Source organism: Porites lutea, chromosome 12 (genome assembly GCF_958299795.1).
Source record: "Porites lutea chromosome 12, jaPorLute2.1, whole genome shotgun sequence".
Lineage (NCBI taxonomy): Eukaryota > Metazoa > Cnidaria > Anthozoa > Scleractinia > Poritidae > Porites > Porites lutea.
Genome location: NC_133212.1, coordinates 5921817 through 5943231, shown reverse-complemented (window position 1 = coordinate 5943231; position 21415 = coordinate 5921817). Strand labels below are relative to the sequence as shown.

The 21415-nt window shown below is 41.4% G+C and overlaps 3 protein-coding genes across 3 annotated transcripts in view; all 3 read left to right on the top strand.

The window, feature by feature from the left end:
* The window catches only part of LOC140953615 (uncharacterized), a 107232-nt gene extending 91583 nt beyond the window's left edge, over positions 1–15649 (top strand). Inside the window, exons 6-7 of the mRNA XM_073403032.1 lie at positions 13442–13939; positions 14471–15649. Coding sequence (XP_073259133.1) covers positions 13442–13939; positions 14471–14667 — 695 coding nt within the window. The 3' untranslated portion in view covers positions 14668–15649. The remainder of the gene's footprint in view (positions 1–13441; positions 13940–14470) is intronic.
* Positions 1–21415, top strand: part of LOC140953603 (uncharacterized) — an 80825-nt gene that overhangs the window by 24996 nt on the left and 34414 nt on the right. The window lies entirely within an intron of this gene.
* LOC140953606 (epoxide hydrolase 4-like) overlaps positions 18954–21415 on the top strand; it is a 32459-nt gene continuing 29997 nt past the window's right edge. Inside the window, exon 1 of the mRNA XM_073403024.1 lies at positions 18954–19165. Within this exon, the coding sequence (XP_073259125.1) occupies positions 19027–19165 (139 nt within the window). The 5' untranslated portion in view covers positions 18954–19026. The remainder of the gene's footprint in view (positions 19166–21415) is intronic.

Here is a 21415-nt window from a genome sequence, read left to right as displayed (position 1 = left end):
ACTCCAGCTTTGGTACTGTTACAGCACTTTTCAAGGGTTTCACGCGAGACTTCCCCATTACGAAACAGCAATGAATTTGCCCTCGACTGTTAACAAGACGTAAATAAGAGGCTGTCCCATAACCATGCTCTTGGGATGCATCGGCGAAATGATGAAGCTCTACATGTTTCACTTCACCGAAGTCCTTTGGCTTAAAACATCGAGGAATACTGAATCCTTGCAAGCTCATAAGCCCTTCTCTCCAACTCTTGCAACGTTCACACAATTCTCTTGGGAGCTTCTCATTCCAATCCAACTTTAGTTTGCACAATTCCTGATTCATTTCTCTTCCAGGTAAGAGTAGGGGGCTGGCGAATCCGAGCGGGTCATACACCGTTGCAATAGATGATAAGACACCTTTCTGATTCTCTGGACGCTCCTTGTCATTCACAACAAAGTCAATGGTGTCATGTTCAACATTCCAGTGGATTCCTAGTGCTCTATGTATAGGCAAACTTTCTGATTTCAAATCTAAACTCTTAATGGTGGGTGCTCTTTCCTCCACCGGGAACGCTGACAACACGCTGCGAGAATTAGAAATCCATTTTGTCAATTCAAAGCCTCCTCTCGCAAGTAACTCCTGTAGCTGCTTACTGACTTGTACTGCGCGTTCTGAATCAGCAAAGGATTTAAGCAAGTCATCTACGTAGAAATCCTTAAGCACGGCATCAACTGCCTCTTGGGAGAAGTCTTTCTCATTATCCTTAGCCGTCTTTCTCAGGGCGTATCCTGCTAAGCTCGGCGAGGACTTTGCTCCAAAAATGTGCACGAGCATTTGGTAAGTCTTCGGTCCCTTTGACAGGTCACCATTCGGCCACCATAAATAACACAACGCTCCACGATCTTCTGGTGCTACGAAGACCTGGTGAAACATTCTCTTAATATCTGCCGTAACTGCAACGTCATCTACTCGGAATCTCAGGATCACTCCTATCAGGGCGCTGGTGTTTTCAGGGCCTCTCAAAAGTTGCTCATTTAAAGACGTTCCACCACTCCTTGAGGCACAATCAAACACTACCCGCGGTTCTTCGGGTTTTCTAGGATGCCACACCGCGTGATGAGGAAGGTACCATAGCGGCTTAAGCACTGGGACTTCGTCATCAGGTACCCGTCGTGATGCTCCTTCGGTCAGGTACTTGTCCATTACGCCACTGTACTTTCGGTGGAAAACTGGATCCTTCCGCATCTTTCTCTCTAGCCAACTTAACCTGCTTGTGGCCGTCGACAGACTCTCAGGAAGGTCAGGCTTCTCTTGGCGAAAGGGAAGCTTAAGCTGATAGTGTCCGTTCACTAAGGTCGCTGACTGATCATAAGTTCCTGTGCTTTACGGTCCTCAACAGACATGCCTTCCTCAGCATTGGCATCAGCTTCAACAAATTCCTCATCATACATGCGCTCTAGCTGAATGCTTAAGCTATCTTGGCTGGTGCGAGTAAAGTTAATGTGAACACGGTCCTTAACAGTTTCTCCAATCGGGCCGTGGACTGTCCACCCAAGGGGCGTCCTCACTGCAACAGGTTCGCCTCGGTCTCCTTCTTTCCGATCTAACTGCTTGTCAATCAGGTCTGGGCGATCGTTTCCTATCAAAATTGTCACTTTCTTATCTCCTGTTTCGGGTAAGCTAACGTCACAAAGATGAGGCCAACGCTTAATATCCTCGTTTGTGGCCATTTGTCGTTCTGAAACGAGAAGATTGCTTGTAGTCAAGACGTTTTCGAGTCGGAACTTTGCACCTCCTTCCAACGATTCAATTTCTAACTGGACTTCATGACCATGTCTTAGCTCTCCGTCCACACAGTTGGCAGTGGTCATAGTATAGCTGATTGGCTTCATATCCGTTACGCCTATGTCACGCGCCAAACTATCTAGACAGAGCGAGGCGTCTGAACCGCTGTCTAGGAAAGCGTGTGTTATGATCTCTCTGGTGCCTCCCGGACATCTAATCTTGACTGGAAATACCTTAAAGCATACTCTGGGTCTGCCCGCTTCGAGCGCAGCAACCGTGACCGGATCCGGTTCCCTTGCACTTGCCATCGAAGGGCTGCTATCCTTCGTGTTGGGCGCTTGCACATTGCTACTGTTCGCTGAACCTTCCACCGCATTACTGCTGGGATTTCTAGGGTTCTTTTCATCAGCACTCTCCGACGGGGAATGTAGCAGGTAGTGGTGATCCTTGCCGCAACCTGATATTCGGCAGGTGAACCCTTATCACATTGTTTCGCAGTATGTCCTTGGTCAAGACAGAGCCTAGAAAGTCCACGCTGACGAACAGTCTTTAGACGGTCATTCAATGAGGCACTTCTGAACTTTCGGCACCTCCAAACATTGTGAGGTTCGGAACACGGAGTACACTTCCAAGGGGGCCTTAGTGGTCCTTTCTGGCTTAGGCAATTCTGGTCAGTTTGAGTCGCAAGGGTAGTAAACTTGGGAGGCGGATCCTTTATCTTGTTTGGATCCTTTTTTTCTCGGTTACCAGGAGAAGAGGACCCTAATTCTTGCCCGTATCTATTGTTTATACGATCTGCAACTCTTCGAACAAATTCAACAAAGTCCGCAAAGTCCGCTCGACCTTTTCGCTTGATGAGATCTCCTGCTTTATCCACCCACTTCCTTTTCAGGCCCTCATCAGGGAGCTTTCGCATCAACGAGATTATGACATCTTCGTTGTCTAACCGACTCCCGTAGTTGTGACCCATGCTGGTCAGGACCCTCCTAGCATCTTCCAGTCGCCTTACAAACTCCATGAGAGTCGTCGCATCTGCTTTCCGCACTTGAATTTCTCTCAGTTTCTTCATGTGGGCTTCTACTATCATGTGAGGCTGGCCAAAGTTCTCGCTAAGAGTTCTCCAGGCTTCTGTGTACCTTTCACCCACTGTCAAATTAACACAACTCCTGATCGCTTCTTTAGCTTTGCTAGAGCACTGAGCTAAAAGGCGCGTCAGTCTTTGAGACTCATCAGACACCTGGTTCTCAATATTGTCTCTAAAGTTCGTAACGAACTCCACATACTCCAAAGGGTCTCCACTGAATTTCATCAACTCTACTTTCGGTAAGGATGGCCCTTGCTTGATTGCTTCGGCAACTGCTACCCAAGGATCGGGTTGCATGCGTGACTGCGGACTAGCTCGCTGCTCAAAAGGAGGGGTTGAATAAATGTACGTTGATGTGGATTGCTGAGGAGTGTTGGCAGGATAGAACTCGGTTGCCGATGCATCTAAACCTACAGTTCGTGGACTACAAGACCATGTAGACATTCCTTGTGATTGGTGCATCGACAGTGGTGATGCCGCAACAGCTGTGGATGTTGCCCTTGGCAAATTAAAGCGAGGTGCATAACTGATAGGCGTGCTGGACTTAGTACAGATGCTTGGAGCCAGGGTAGTTAAACTACTAGAACTCGTCTTGTGAATTGCTACTCTTCCTACATTTGGAGCAGAAGTCGTCACCGCTGACCCTGATGTTACGTAACTCGCAGTCACCAATGATGAAAGTGAAGTTTGGGCAATATCTTGTGCTGAAGATGTTTGCATTTTTCCATTGTCAACAACTGGCTGGGATTCTGAAGAGGGTGAGGCACCACCCGCAACAGGCTGTGACAAATGCCCCTTCGCAGGAGGATAATTGGCACCATGCTCCTTTAAGTAATCATTCATCCCATCCTTCGCTTCATTCTCTTCGCCACGCTCCAGCAATAAGTCAATTTCCGCCTGCTCCATCTTAGTTTTAGCACTCAACAGCTCTAATTTCCTGTTTAACTCTGCTTTACTTCTTTCTACTTCTTCTAATTTGCGTTCTAATTCCTGCTTTTCCTTTAGGGTCTGCACTTCCAATTTAGCTTCTACTGCCACCCTTCTCTTCTCTTAAACAGGGTTCTATTTGACACACAACTTCTCTCGCTCTTGTCAGACCCATGGCTCAATCCAGATTCAGAAGGAGGGGTACCTACTCCCTTTTTCCTCCACTGATTTATGAGGATTTCTAACTGTAATTTCATTTCTCGTTCATTCTGATAACTGTCAATAATAAATTGTTTTTTCTCTTCATCATCTTCAAAGCTGAAGTAATTATCATGACTGACAACAAAGATACGAAATGCTTCTTCATACCTACTCCACTTATCTGTGTGCTAGGGCTTAAAATCAATTCTTGTACACAATTTCGCCGTTTCCGCAGTTCTCCAAGATACCAGTTTCGCTGACGCTTCGCATGAACCGCTTTCTCGACTCGAACTTCCAATTCATCTATTCTTTTGTTCGGCTCCCTTAATCTAACAGGCCTGGAACTACTGCCTTGTTCTACCGGATCCTCGCCATAGAAACCAAATTCCACGTTTCCACTTGTTAATGATGGCCCTACTTGCTCTAATCCACCATTCTCATCACCTTGGAACGTGCGCTGAGGAGATTTCTCTGTTGACGCCGAATCGGGAACATTTTCCTTCTGTGGAGTCACGTGAGTCGCTGCTTGCTCGTGTCCACCTTTCTTAGCACTACTTTTTGATTTCTTTCTCTTCGAATTCTTGCTAGTCAGTCCGTTCCTTTAACCACAGTACTGCTTGAAATCAATAACTTCGAATGATGTAGCGTCCACTCATAGCTACTTGAAACTGTACTTTAATCAGTTGTTCACTTGCTTGTTCGTTTCTAATCTGCACATAACTTGTATTCATTCCATTCCATTCACAAATTGCACGTGAAAGAGAAAGATTCGCTGAAATAACAACAACGCGACTATTACAAAGATGATATTGACCGAATAACCGAAATACTGCATACTTACAAGTTATTGTGCCTTCTTAATGGAAAGGAAAACTAGTCCTAACGAAACGACAGTATAACTCCATAACAAAACATGTGCTTTCTCGTGGGAAAGAGCGCCCGCGATATTTTGTGTGCGGTTACCGAAGACCACACCATATAACGTTTATTTTCTGTCTCTTACAGTTTTGCATTGTGATGTCCTAAAAGTATTCAGCCTTAGTTTAGTTAAAATATTTCCAGCGTAAAGCAAATCCTATTGAATTGGAAAGGGAAGGTGAATATAAAGAAGCCTGCAGAACAGGAGTCATCTCTTCACGTTTTTTTATGCGAGTGAAGATATGCGCGTGCAAGCATTTTCACCCGTCGTGCGTGTCTCGCGCTCCACACACGCTTTGTGCCAAAAAATAGCTGCTATTCTGCAGGCTGCAAATAAAGGGGTGGCGGCAGAATAGGCAGAAAAAAAAATAAAAGGTGATGTTATGAAAATGGCATAAAATTAGCCCTAATACAGTTCAACCTCTCTAATACGAACACCGAAGGAACGGAGCGAAGTGTCCGTATTAGAGAGGTGTCCGTATAAAAGAAGTCACTACAATGACGTCACTTTTATGACTCCACTTTACTTCACTTACACAGTTTTAAATGTTCAGCAGCTAAAACCCGCTTCAAACTCGTCTTTAAACTGCATTTAATTTTATCAATTCACAATACAAATAGTAGCATACAACATTGTACATCTCAGCTACAAATTAATTACAGTCGTAGTCATATCACTGTTTTAAAACGAAACTAGCTACAGCCCAATACTGAATGTGAAAAGTTGTAACGTAAAGCAGATTGTGAAAGTGTCTTTTGCTATTTTCCAAGTGCAGTAAACAGTAACTACAGTGCAAAATGTAATAGAAAAGATCGTTATGCTATCTCTAGTTATTTGAGACTTAAAAAAGTTGGGTATGTTCCTCTGTGTACCTTTCGCAAATCGTTGTTTGATATACAGCGACTGGGCTTTTGAAATCACCTTGCATAACTCATCAGCCAGACTGGGTTCATCCTGTGCAGATTCACCTGATCGGGATTTGGGATTCACCTGATCAAAGCAATGTCCGTAATAAAGAGGTTAAGTTTGTATGAATTTACTTTCTGGGGCCGAGATGTAGTGTCCGTTGTCCGTATTAGAGAGAGTCATAGAAAGAAAAAATATGACAATTTTGTTGAGACATTGGAAACTGTCCGTAGAAGAGAGGTGTCCGTATTGGAGAGGTGTCCTTACCGAGAGGTTCGACTGTAGTTACCGAGACTTTCGAGAAACGGCCCCCCCTCTAAACAACCTACCCATTGTCAGAGCTGGCTCTAAACGATATACTCGGTTTGGGAACCCATTACTTCGTCCAAGTGAAGCCAAACTATTTTTAAGCGTTTTTTATCATCATTTAGTAGTATCTGACTCTGAATAAGTTTGAATTAGTTTAGATTTCTGGGAAACTGCCCACCCACCCTTCTCCTAAGCCATCATTTTCGACAAGTGAGAGGTAAGTGTTAATGTTAGCTTAGGGGAGGGGTAGGTGGGCAGTTTCCCGGAAACCTAAATTGATCCATAAGTTTTAAGGCAAAAAACGTTTACAACTCTTGTGGTTCCATTAAAAAAGGTGCCCGTTTTGAGACTCTAATGGACAAAATCCGTTTTCATGAGACCAAAATGGCTAACAAAACTATACCACTTGTGGTACACACCTACAAAGCTTACAAAGGGTATCACCCCCGGGTATCAGAAACACTTGTGAAGGCCGCAAAACCACAACAACACACTGGTGAAGGTCCGCCGGATCTTTAGTAGACCTGTATCAGTAAAATCTTGAGTACCAAATTTTAAACTTAAACCAGTAAACTGATCCTTACGGCAGGAAGAGTGATAGAAAAAATAAATAAAGAAAGCAAAAATAAAGCGGTGAATTATATTTGCACGATATTTCAGTTTACAACACAAACTTTCAAAGGGGGCTATAACAGAAAAATGAATACAGATAAAAGATGAACGGGTATGTTGACACTAATTGCAGAGAAAATTAACAGTAAAGGGATAGAGCATTTCTAAAGAAACTGTGTTCAGCCACCACTCAAGACCCTAAAAAACACCTTACCTTGTTCAGCCGTTTAGGTCAAATATGGGATTGCAATAGTTTCTTATAAGTATATCAAGATTTAAGAATTGTTTTCAAGTTTGGGGATACCTTAATTTTTTTAAGATATAGAATCTTTACGGATTAGCAAATTTGGATCTTGGTCATGCTCTAAACAAGCTTGTGTTGGGAAGTCAATGTTTTCGCTTCATACACCGTGTTATCTACGTTATTGATAATTTTTCTGAACTAATTTGTTTTTAGCAGGATTAATTTTCCCAAGCATCAGATGTACATCAAATATGGCCTCTTCAAACGAATATACGGATGAACAGCTGAACTATTACAGAATCTGTCATGTAACTACTGATATACTACCGGAGGGTCTGAGAGAAATATTTAAACAAGAATGGGACAAACTGTACAAAACAACAAAAGGAGAATGGAAAGACGAGCCTCGTAATGGAATGGACTTTTATAACGGAGAGTCTCCTCCAAATCAAAAAAGAAACGCTCATCTTTTGGACACTATGAAAAACGGAAGCAGTGGGGAATGGGATTGTACAAAGCTATTTTACGCTATCCTTTTCTCTGATTGCGTCGGGCCAAGTCTTAGCGCAATAGTCAGAAAAAATGTAGATGACCTACGAAATTTCAGGAATGAAGAATTCGCTCACATGCCACAAGGCAGTCTCTCTGAGATCGAATTTAAGAATGCTATTAGCAAAGTTGATGTTGCGTTTCAAGCCCTTAGTCTTCCCACTGTAAAAATTCAAGACCTAACACATCAGAAAACTTTTCCAACAAAAGAAGTTGATAATCTGAAACAAGAAGTTCAAGAAAAGGAGAGTCAGCGTCAGGTCCTTGAAGATCAACTCCAGAACGAAGCACCCTCATTTTGTTTTCTCCCTCCTAAACCTTCGCATGAAATCGGTGGTCGTGAAAGTGAAGTAGCTAAAATAGTCCAACAGCTGAGGGAACTTAATGAGTCCAGTGACAACAGGTTGAGTTATCTATACATCTCAGGGAATCCTGGAAGCGGCAAATCACAGCTAGCTGGCCTCGTAGCTGAGACATTTTTTAACAACCTCAAAGAAATACAAGGTGGGTCTTCATTTGTAATGACCTTAAATGCTGCAAGTCCAGCTTCACTTTTGGATTCCTATGCGTCATTTGCTCGCCATTTAAAGTGCCCAGACTATTCAGTTATGGAAACCCTCAGCTCAAAGGATTCGACCGTGGACGAAAAGATCACTAGTCTTAAGATGCTTGTCGCTGTAAAAATTAAGTGTTACACGTCGTGGCTACTGGTGGTTGACAATGTCACTACTCTGTCTTCAGTGCATGTCCATTTACCACAGTTTGAAAACGAGGCTTGGGCAAGGGGCCAGTTGGTGATTACGACCCAGGACACAACATCAATTCCCTCAGAAAGCTCTTTTGTTAATCACATCTCGGCAAGCAAAGGTATGGATTTCAATGACGCCCGTTCATTATTGTCCAAACTTTCTGGTATCCCAGATAGCGAACTGGTGGGAACAGTAGCACAAAGACTGGACTATCAACCTCTTGCTTTAGCAGGCGCTGCCGTCTTTGTTAAAGAGATTCGGCAGGACAAGGTATCGACGCATTTTGGGTGGGAGGAATACCTGAAGATCTTAGAAAAAGGCAAAAGAAAGAAAACGGAGTATTTTCTTGTCAACACCAATCCAGTTTATCCAAATTCAATGACCAAAGCAATAACGTTAGCCGTGGAAACACTGATGGGATCCGACAAATTTCAAAAACACCTTTTCACTTTTCTTGCCATCTGCGCTCCACGACCACTGAACGTCGACATAGCAGTTAGCTACATCATGAACGCACATGAAGAGTTTGATGAAGCGGACAAAGAATTAATTCGCATGCGATTAAAAAGAAGCTCACTTGTGCTTTTCCAAGATGACGAGGGTGGCTGTTTTATTCGTCTTCACCAGGTTGTGCATGATGCTATACAAACTGTAGCAAAAGAGTGTGCAGAAAGCCAAACCGATGAGGTCATTAGTAGGGTCATTACATCATTTAACGAATTTATCGTCGCAACTCCTCCAGAGAATGAGCGGCTAAACACCAGACACATCGCTCCACATTTGAAAGCTTTAACTACAGTAACTGACAAAGTGTTTTTGCGAGATAATTTCTTTCAAGTTCATGGTAAGGAGATATCCGAAAAATGCGAAAACCTTGGAAATATTTGTCAAATGCACTGTGAATTTAAAGGAGCCAAAACATATTTTGAATATTCACTCACTTTTACGCTCCAAGAGTTCGGCCCGAAACATGTTGATGTTGCAAGAAGCTACACGAATTTAGCTTCAATTTACATTGCTTTAGGTGACTTCGAGCAAGCCAAGGAGTATCAGCAACGTGCTCTGGACATCCAATTGGACAAGCTCGGCCCGGAACATGTTAATGTTGCAACAAGCTACACGAATTTAGCTTCAATTTACATTGCTTTAGGTGACTTTGAGCAAGCCAAGGAGTATCAGCAACGTGCTGTGGACATCCAACTGGACAAGCTCGGCCCGAAACATGTTGATGTTGCAACAAGCTACACGAATTTAGCTTCAATTTACGAGAAATTAGGTGACTTTAAACAAGCCAAGGAGTACCAGCAACGTGCTCTGGACATTGATCTGGACAAGCTCGGCCCGGAGCATGTTGATGTTGCAACAATCTACCATAACTTAGCTTCGATTTACAAGCATTTAGGTGACTTTGGACAAGCCAAGGAGTACCAGCAACGTGCTCTGGACATTGTCCTGGACAAGCTCGGCCCGGAACATGTTAGTGTGGCCACAAGCTACACGAATGTAGCTTCAATTTACACGAAATTAGGGGACTTTGAGCTAGCCAAGGAGTATCAGCAACGTGCTCTGGACATTGGCCTGGACAAGCTCGGCCCGAAACATGTCGATGTTGCAACAAGCTACAAGAATTTAGCTTCAATTTACAAGAAATTAGGTGACTTTGAGAAGGCCATGGAGTATCAACAACGTGCTCTTGACATCCAATTGGAAAAACTGGGCCCGGAACATGTTGATGTTGCAACAGGCTACCATAACTTAGCTTCGATTTACAGGCATTTAGGTGACTTTGAGCAAGCCAAGGAGTATCAGCAACGTGCTCTTGACATCCAACTGGAGAAGCTCGGCCCGCAACATGTTAACGTTGCAACAATCAACAATAACTTATCTTTAATTTACAAGCATTTAGGTGAATTTGAGCAAGCCAAAGAGTATCAGCTACGTGCTCTAGAAATCAAATTAGAAAAACTGGACCCGGAACATGTTGATGTTGCAACAAGCTACCATAACTTAGCTTTGATTTACAGGCATTTAGGTGACTTTGAGGAAGCCAAGGAGTATCAGCTACGTGCTCTAGACATCCAGTTGGGAAAACTGGGCCCGGAACATGTTGATGTTTCAACAAGCTACCGTAACTTAACTTTTATTTACAAGCATTTTGGTGAATTTGAGAAAGCCATGGAGTATCAGCAACGTGCTCTAGACATCGATCTGGACAAGCTCGGCTCGGAACATAATAAGGTTGCAACAGACTACCGTAACTTGGCTTTGATTTACCATGATTTAGGTGACTTGGAGAAAGCCAAAGAGTATCAGGAACGTGCTCTGGCCATTAGTGCGGACAAGCACCGGCTGAACAAAACACCAAATAAGGTACATGGAGGACTGCTAACAGACGCAAAAAACTATATTATGGAAATTATATTTCTTCTAGAAAGAATTTACGCAGTCTTTAAGGTTTATCGCGTTGGTGTTGTGTTAAAATTTAAGAGGCTGAATTTTTTAGGGTTTTTTTTTTTCACAGCAGCATAAGTTGCGTCTGAAACTGCGAGGATCTTCTTTGCATTTTTTCTTCCGCAGTTCCAGTATTTGAAATTCGTATAATCTTTATAAATGATTTTAATTTGATAAACTCAAAACGGTTTACATATAATAATCATGGAATCGATATTTGGGACGTTGGTAAGACATCTCTTAATTCAGGTTTAACTGTAACAGTTTCCGTTTACGCTCTATTCCTGCTTTCCGTATCTTCAAGTTTCTTCTAATGAAAAAACCTATTAGTCCTTGCAGATTACTCATGAAGCTAAAAGGCATTTTTCACAATCCAAGAAAGAAGATGATAACGATGAGGATGATGGTAAAGGCAGTAGTAAGGACTGTAAAGCAAAAAGCGTTCTTAAGTTAAAAATGTCTCCTCCTGCTAATTTTGAATGATTTTAATCAAGGGCGCGTTCCTTTAGAGAAAATTCGATAAGGTTTAATCGTTGCACAATCTTACAGTCTTTGGAGTTGACGCGACACGGGGAACGTGAGTAAAAACCCGGAGATGGGTTCTTCAGCGTTCCAAAAATATTTGTGTGAAACGCTTGCAATAACGTAGAATGCTTGACAGGTGTAATTTTTTTGGACCCATGCCCAAACAAACTCATTAATTGTGAATCTATAAATGCGGATTTAGATTTAATCTATCACCAAATCTATTGGGAGTGTGTTTTTAGTTTTAGTAAAGAAAGGCAAAATTCGCGTTTGGATGATTGTCTCAAAGAAAAGTGCCCTAAGTCAAAAGTCAGTTACATCCAAAAAGAAATTTGGAGGCAAACACAATTTCGGATTTTGGGTTGCTTATTCAAACAAATTACAGATTGAGTTCAACACCGCGATTTATTAAGTTATTTTCAATTTTTGAATTTATTAAGTGTAAAATACAGAAAAACATTCACAGCAGCGCTCAAAATCTTGCTTTATAAGGTTTCGAACATTGAGCCCAGTTGTTCGCGTTGGAGTTGGCGCCATGACGAACTCAGCACGTAAACAACACGTGATTTCTCCTTTTGGTACGTTTCAATCTAGCTCTTGTGATTGGTTAAGCCGTTTTAGGTACCTTGGGAACAGTCACCGGTAATTCTTTTGTTCAGATTGATGTATCCATGGAAATTTCCCCGAGGCAACTTCACCTTGGGAAAATCGGTCACACACAAGAAGTTGCTTCCCCCTGGGCAACAGCCATTTGCCCATGGAAAAAATGGGTAGTGTAGCCGCACATATTTTTAGGCCGCACTAAAAGGATATCTAATGGTCGACGTTTGACTTTCCTCGTATCTTGTGCATTAGAAGCTAAACTCAAACTTGTTCCTTTCACAGACAAAAGAGCTACGAGAGACAAACACAATGCTAGACAAAAAAAACAGCAGATGGCTAAGAAAGGTTCAGATGCTGATAGTGATGTGTCATCTGAGGGAGATGGTTACCTGGATTCACAGGAAGAGGATCTCAGATCTGACAGCTTTGTATCTTTCGATGGTGAGATACTTTGACCTTTTAATCCCCAATATCTGTCTTTGTCTGGTTATATATGCTGTTGCTGTGATCTAGCCTGTTTTTTTCAACCACCCCTCCCTAATTTGTTTAAAGGGAGTGGTTAGCTATATACAGGCTACTGTGTTCCAGTTGGATCACCTTGCCTGTCGTTTTTTCTTCCTCTACTGTGCTTCTTCAGTTCTCCCTTTGCCTCTCCGCTACTTTCTTTCTGCTTGCTTTCATCCCTGCATCATCATAATGTGTAACAGCTGTAGTTACATCGGCCAAACAAGAAGCGGGAAATATTAAAGTTAAGTAACGTCTTTTATAAAGGGTACTACTGTATAATGGGCTCCTAATCATCTGCTGCAACTGCTCCAAAGATATGGAACGTCTTACTGGACTATATTAGGAAAGGGAAGAATTTCGATAAGTTTAAGAAATTTCTTAGTAAAACCTACTATTTTAGGGAAGCGTACAGCGAGGTTCTTTTGTTTTCTACTCTTATATCCTTTTTTCTCTCTTGCTCGTTTTTAGTAATGCTAAATTATTGATGTAGCAATTGAAAGTGTAAATAATTTCAGTTCTATATAGGTTTCATTTTTGTGTATGCGCATTTGATCATATACCTATAGTTGTCGCTGTAGATGTATCAAATATTATTATTATTATTATTATTCTAGTACTTGTGTAATATGGTCTTGAATTGTTCACTTCCATGCTCTGTATCGGAGTATGTAACTGCTTTCTTTGCAAGGTTACAATTCACCACAGTACCTCTTTGATGCTCTTATCATTATCATCATCATCAACAACATCATCATCATCGTCATTATTTTTGTTATTATTATCTTCATCATAAAGACCTGTATTGCATTGTCTGGCTCATTAATTCTTGTTCATGAAAGAATGTCCTTAAAGATATAATTCCATGTATGGTGAAAATTTATTATAGTTGACACTTTGTTCCTTGTTTTTATTTATCTTGTTGTCCTGTCGAGGACATAAGACAAATTCCTGGCCTTACTCTTTAAGTAAAAGAAAAGATGTAACGTAAAGCATTTAAAACAAGCATTTAGTTTACATGTTAAATTATACGACAACAACAATAGCGCTATCGTACTACTGTAACGGTTTTCATTACGTTTTCGCATAGCAGAAGATGCAACAACTTTGAAACTTGAAGATGACCTTGATACAGAAGAGACATCAAGTGAAGATGAGGATAAATTACCAGAAGAAGCACGTGGGCTAAAAGACTTGTGGGAAGGAGATGAAGAAAAGGAGTCCTGGGACGAGGACGAGCACAAGCAAGAGGGCGACACCGATGAGGACGCGAACGATGATGAGCACGAGCTTGAGGGCGACGACGATAACGACGACGATGAGGACAAGGACTCGAACGAGGACGAGCACGAGCAAGAGGGCGACGACGATGACGAGGATGAGAACGGGAACCGGGACAAACACGAGCACGAGGGCGACGACGACGACCACGATGATGACAACGACGAGGATGAGAACGAGGACGAGGATGTGCACGAGCATGAAGGCGACGGCGACGACGACGATGAGGACGCGAACGAGGACGAGCACGAGCATGAGAGCGACGAGGACCAGGATGAAATGACGAGAACGGCTGCGTTGTTTTTACAAGGTTAGAAATAATGGGAGCTTGATAAGACTTATAAGATATAGAGCATCGTAAGTGAAATCCAAGCATAGAGCACTGCTGTGGCAAATCATCATCATTGCTGTCAGCCCGATGCTACTAAGAATGATGGACTGAAGACTATAGGGTTCATCAGAGTTTGATCGGTCGTTAGCACTCACCTGACAACGGTCGAGATCGATGTTTTTCCTTTTCATGTTTTTCTTAGCAACGTCTTTGAACCTTAACCTTGGGGTCCCTTGATTACGCATGCTCAAACAGAGCTGAGAGTATAATAGCTGCGTTGGATTATCCATCCTATGCAAGTGACCGGCCAGAGACTCCCTGTGAATGTAGCCCCACCAACCGGGGGTGAAATATCTATTTTCCGCAGTCTGTGCATGAAATTTTATGGAGTGATGATTTATTTAATAAAGCCTATTCAGCAAGAACTTTTACCATTTCGGATTTAGTTGTATTTGGTCCTTATCAGGTGTGTAAGCAATTTTTGAATGAACTGTTCCCTTTCTTTTTCAGCAAAAGCTAAGAAGCAACCATCAGGGGCCGGTAAAAGAGGACTTTTCAGCGCAGAGGAAATTGCGAAAAGCAAAAGACCTCGTGTATCCCCGGCACCTTTCTCGGGTGGGTTGGGAGAAGGATCAGGAACAAGTACCCCAGTTCTAACCGGTAATGAAAAGAGTCCTCATGGAAGTAAGAAAGTACCTCACAAGTAAGCCCATGACCACTGAGGTCCTTTTTCAAAAACCTTCAAGAGCAAACGAACCGGACTGTCTACTAATGCCACCATGGAAAAGCTTGTTGATATTTTGAGGAAGATATTATAAGAGCAGAAAGCCATCAAAGGGAATCTTTATCTTTTGCTGAGATAAAAGAGCTTAGATCTACATGCAGATCATTTCTGGATTCAAAGATTACCAACGAAAGACTTACTTTCTATCATTTAGTAAGAACTATATTTTTAAGGTAGCACATGCAAAATCCACTTTGTGGTAATTACCGGGAAATGATAAACAAACAGAAAAAGATTTTCCTTCCACATTGACAATTGCTGGATACGTCAAATTGTCAAACCTTTCTTGTGAATTGCCAAACTGGATTTTTAACAGCACGTAAATGATGGAAAAGGATAATGTTTCAATGTAAATAATGTATGGGTTGATTTAGGGGTGGTCTGAGGAGATCGCGCCTTCCCTTTTTCTGTGAAATTTTGCAATTTTTTTCTTGAAGAAATCTCAGTAATATATAGCTTACAAGTGTCCAGCAGATCCTCCCTCCCCCCTGACTTTCTAAATTTTCTAGACCCCCTTGTACATGTTCTTAACCTTTCAGTTTTCGTTAGTATGGTTGTTGAAGTTGTTCATGTAAAACTCCATTTGCTCAATAGATTTATCAATAATTTCTTATTGTAAACTCAAGACCACACCATTTTTCAACATGAGGTCTTATAGGTCCGCAAGGGACTGTCCACTATAATGTTGTGAAGAATTTTCTAGGTTGTTATGAAGATTTTTGTCATGTGGTAATTACTTAGCTGATTTATGTTTGCACTTGAAGATTTACTCGTGCTTAGCCAGAGACTCGTTATAATAAGTTTGTTTTCAAGGGTATTTCCGTAATGTTATAGACAGGTTTTGGAATTTTATTACCTTAAAAAGGGTTTTTTGTAACATAATAGTGTCATTTATTAAATTTGAGTGTCAGTCCTTGAAGTGAGCACGTTTTTGGGTTATAGCTGACTATGTTTGTTACCAACATCAGAGTTCCTGTTTTGGTTTAAGATAGAGCCTCGTGGGTTAAGTTTTTAGAAAGTGCGTTCATTACTCATGGTCAGCAAGAAAAAAAATGCACTAGTCTGAGTGTCAATGCATTTAGCACGAAAGTCAACTGGGGACTATTTTGGCTCCAACTGGAGACTATTCTCGGATACCCAGTGGCGGTCAGTTGAGTCGGAAAAAAAGGCCGTGGCCAATAACAGACCCTATCTTAGTCACATTTGGGCAAATGTAATTTTCTCGATCCCACCATAGTTAAGGCGATGTTACACGGAACGATTCGTAACGACGCTTTTTAGCGCAACACAGCATTACAACATTGTTGCAACATTATTTTGAATGGTTGCAACATTGTTCCAACATTGCTACGCTGTGTTGCGCTAAAAATCGTCGTTGCGAATCGTCCCGTGTAACATCACCTTTTCTTTCTATTTGTGTATCTACAGTACTTTATAATGAATGAAGAATACTTCACTTTTCACCTACAGTACAAACATTGTGGTACGTTTGCTAACTGTAAATGTGAAGAACTTTCTTTACCCCAAAAATCCGAAAATGTGCGACTCCATTTTAGTAAAACTCCAATGAAAATGCGACTCCATTATAGTCAATCCAGACGTGAAAATGCGACCCCATCTAGCGGCGCATCCCCAGCAGCCTCTTATAAGGAAGTACCTCCCCCGGGAATGACTTATACCCGCGACTGAACATAAGATAGTTAAGGACTGAGAAAGTACACTTCCGTCATTAGATGCCCTGTGATAATAAAAATACTCTTCTGTTCTGAAAATGGAACACCTGCCTCCTTTTCCACTGGAGCCCTGCCATTCGGCTCCGTTTTCTCGTCGCCATATTGAAAAACGAAAAAAACCTGTCAGGGACCTGTCAGGGGACAAACCTAGAATCACTGGAATCCGACTGTCCTGGAATCCCTAAATAACATCTACCCCAGGCCTTTCCACAGTGTTGTTTGGAAAGAAAAAAAAAATTAACTCATAAGAGTTCTCCACCGGTTAAAATTGGCTTTCCCTTTATAATAGTATATTTAACATGGTTTCCAAAAAAGGTGGCACAATCCCAGAGGGGGAGGGGGTGGTACTCAACAAGTTTTATACGGGGAGGCTCCCGCCCCTACCTTTAACCCCTTGCCCCTTTATAAACTATTTTTCACAAGAAAGGTTCCCTTTTCATTTACCTTGTTTTGACAAATGGTACCCCTTTCTTTTACCAAGTTTATTAGATATTTTCATCTCTTTTAACTGCTGTGAATGCAATGTCTTTTGAAATGAATCAACCACAAAATCAGAACTTTTTTGGACTTTTTAGCGCCATAAATTTATCTTTTAGCCCTTTTAGGCCTTTTTAGAGATCAAAATGACAGATTTCCCTACCCTTTCATTTACCTCAACTAGTGAAATCCCTGTACTTTTTCATATACTTGAAGCAGTAGCCCTTTAGGGCGGAGCCCCCGGCCCCGTATGGGCCATTATATAGGGAGTATCCCCCTCCCCGGGGTCACAATAGCTCTCTTCTTAAAAAAAAAAAAAAAAAAAATGAAGAATGTTTCTTCCCGGCATTTTTAGTTTGTTAGAATGGTCTTTGAGTGCAAGATAATTGGGGCAGTCTTCTTGATTCTTAAAGACCCCCATCAGGCTAAAAACACAAAAGTGAAAACTTTTACGTACCTCCAGACTTTTTGCCATCCGGGATAAATGTGCCCCCACTCACCAACGCCCAAATGCTCTTGTACGAGGGTCTCAATGGGGTTAACCGATAGGCGTAAAACGGTTAAAAATTTAGCCGATAGCCGTAAAAATTGAAAAATTTTAACCGTTAGCCGTAAATAGGGAAAAAAAGAGTCAACCGTAAAAGAAAGTGTTCCCTAGATTTGCTCCTTTTAAGGAAGGTACTAAACTCACTTATGATTGCGTTTTTTATTTCCCGGCTAGTGTGACTCCGTACGCACTTTAGGCGAAGCGCCTTTTATGTCCATTTCCAGCGCTCTCTCGGGGAACTAATTTTTTCCATAGCGAAAGTGTGGCTTCTTGCTGGGGATTAATATTTGCAATTTTCAGGAGGTCGTGCCCTCGAAACACTAGTGAAACAACACGCAGAGATGTCACTGTTTTTGTAAAACACGTTGCCGATAAACAACATTTCCCTGTTTTTCTCTGACGTTACGGTAGACATTGCCATGCCTAGTCCCTGTACGGCGTCTTCCTACGCAATCTCGGTCAACGCATTTCGGTGTCGAACTCGCTCGGACCACGTGACCCGAAACGCATTAGCCGCGCGGAATAATGCGGCTTACGGACAAGGCAACGGCAGACAGTCGTTCCGTACAGTCCTTCGCTATCATTAAAACCGGACACAGGAATTTTGTTATTGGCCATTTTCACACTAGAGCTCGAAATGGATTATCCGTCTGAGACTAGCCTGTGTACAGTCGCGTCCTCCCCACAGACACTCCTTCTCCGTTTTTTTCCGAGGGGAGGGGGCGGCTGAGTGACGGGCTATCTGGAACGGATAATCTTGTCTTCAAAAGTCAGGCGGATTGTTCATTCAAAATTAAAACTATTCCATTGTCAAATTAAGACGTATTACCTATCTGACGCGGCGAATAATCAAACGCATAACCAATCTCACACGAATAATCCTTCTCTAATGTGAAAACGGCTATTTCTGTTATAATGAGTGTCGTGCGTAGGCCTTGAGTTGGGCGTTCGCGTGTTTATTAGAAGTGGAATACTTTATAAAAAGTATGATCTATCAAATGTTAAAATTTTTCAAAAGAATAGCTTATTTCTTCCCGAGATGATCCGAAGACCTTCATTTTGATTTAAAGATACAAAAAAATACAAGTTAATTAATATTTAACTTTTTGAAACAAAAGAAGTTAATTTTTAACTTCTTCGTTAACCGTAACTGAAAAAAATTAACCGATAGCCGTAAAAAAGCCAAAATTTTAGCCGATAACCGTAAAAGCCACCACCCCATTGAGACCCTCTTGTACCCTCGCCGCTTTAAACATCAATTTATTAGCAGAACAAATGTTGAACGAAAGATATTCGGCAGGGTATCTAGCCTGCGTGGCCGGCGTTGAAAGGGGAAGGGGAAGGGGGAATTTGGGCGCGCGCGAGAGCGTGTGGGGCGCGGCTACAGGGTATCAGGCTCCAGTGTTCGGTCTTTTCGCTCCGCTTTCCCCGCCCCACCCCTGCTAACAAGCACCTGAAAAAACGAGTGACCTTGGGTGACCTAAGTCCTGATTTCGGCTCGGTGTACCTTGGTCGCTGTCGGTACATGATGGCGAATCAAGTGATTAGGGCTCTGTTCGTATACAGTTTGGCTTTGTTTTATGGCTTTGTGGTATGTTTTTTTTTGTTGTTGAGTGCTATTAGGAACCTTGAAATACCGAGAAGAGGGAAGCGACGAGAAAAACGTAAGTAACGATCGGTAAATTTGCACCGGTGCAAACTTGGCCTGATCGATTCATCTTGTCTGTTGTGTTTTGTATCTTAAGTTAATTCGGTCATCTTTTTGCGTTTAATAGTGCTCACTACAGCAGGGACTCTTCGAAACGTTAGCTTTAAATCAATTAATGAGAAAGCTGGCAAAATTGCTTCCCCATCCAGAGCATGTACTATTTTTAAAGCGGCACGTAGAGAAGAAAGCGAACTGTTAGCTAAGCTAAAGCTTATGTATGTAAGCTCACTTTGGGCGGCTACAAACTGGTTTTCGTAATGACCATAAAAAACCCGGTCATTATTTTTTTCTGTGATGGGTAGTTAATGGTTGTTTTATATTTTTAATACTATTCTTTATTTTCGATTCATTGACTGCCCAAAGAACTGCTATGAAGGACGCCATGCAAATAAACAAAAGTAAACACAAGTGAAATACTTTTTTACTATGCGTAACCGTGAAATGTTATTCCCTGTATTTGTACAGTGACTTCTGCTATTGCAGGATAACGTGCCAATCAATTTGAAACTTCACCATCCAACACCCCCACACGGGCAACCTCTGGGGCATTTGAACTTTTTAAAGGGACAGGTTCGTGTGAGTCTGACAGTACCTGATTGTTTTTAAACCAATCGGAAGCGAGTTGGATGCACGCAGGGAAATTTACACAGGAGTATTTCTGGACATTTGGTTCGATTTTATATGTCCCCATAATTCATATTCTTTGCTATTCCTCAGATATGTGTTGCAGCCAGTAAGAATAAAATTTATAGCCCTGTCCTGCTCTGATTGAAACAAACATTTACCTACGTGTATTTTTATGAGGTCTTTTACATACTCACGCTAACACAGCAGTCACCAATTGGCAAACAAAATTTGTAAACAAACCTAAATAATAATTAATTAAAAATTTTTAATGCGCCTTTTCCTTGCCTTTTTCCGCCTTTTCCAAAAAACCTTTTATTACTGATCTCTCTGTTTGCCTTATATAAACCTAGAAATACCTGCAAATAGCACCTGACCGATGACAAAAACACAGCGTATGAGTATAAAGATTATCCTAAATTGAGCTTAAATTTCAATTGCTTATCAGCAAATGAAAAGATAGATCAGCTAAGCTTCTCTATCTCCAAAGACTCTTGAGAACGTCCTGTTGGTGGATGCCTGTAACGTCGCTTCCGAGACTCCATTCACAAAATTGATTTTTCGTTCCTAAACACCATTCTCCAAAATAGCAGACTTCACTCGCTTACGTAGAGCTATGGATGAGCGAATTTAAAGACAGATTCCTGGATTCCTTGGATTCACAGTTGATGTCTTCTTCGTATTTAGTGTTGGCCCGTATGTTTTATTCTGAAAGCTGTCACGATGCACATGCGCATTACCGTAAATTCTCCACTTTAATACAGGCCTGGTCAATGCAGTGTTCAGATACCACACTACTGTGTGACAGGCATTTGAAGGGAAAAGGGATGCAATGAGGCAATTATTTTCATGTTATAAACATACACCAGACGAATGTTAAAATCCGAATAGGTCAGTTTTCAAAACATGCCAATCACGGCCTTGATATTTAATCCGATTGGTTGAAATTAACATCACGGCAGATCTTTCAGTAACCATTTAAAAATATGTTGTTAGTGAAGTGTAATGAGATTTCTGTACAGAATTCATGGTTAGAATTAGAAACTGAAGGCATCAATTTCAGCTTGAAAGGGGAATAGAAGAACGTCTATTATTTAAAGAACCATATAAAGGAAAAGACCTGTCAGCTAGATGAGTTTTACTGACTCTTTTTGAGAAGTCTCCCAATGGCTTGTTTTACTCACTAGAAGAAAGAAAGGAAAAATCGTGCTGCCTGTGTGATTGTTATATGCCATTTGACCACAAACGCCTGTCATATGGGCTATGCCTTATCTATGAATCTGAAGTTTAACAACAGCTAAAGGATTCTGCTTTGCATATTGTTGCTTTGTATATATGAATTATTTATGTCTTTATTTATTATTATTATTATTTTTTTAACTGGAAATATTTGATTTTATTGCTGTCCATATACCGGTATATCTTTTTATTTCATAGGTTCCCCAATTAGCTTCATAGCTAAAGTACCTGACACTTAAATAGAGTTTATTATTATCATTATTGTTATATTATTTTATAATTATTCATTAATGAAATCTTCATGGGAGTTATATGCTTGACCCGGCTTGACTGCTAAAGAGAT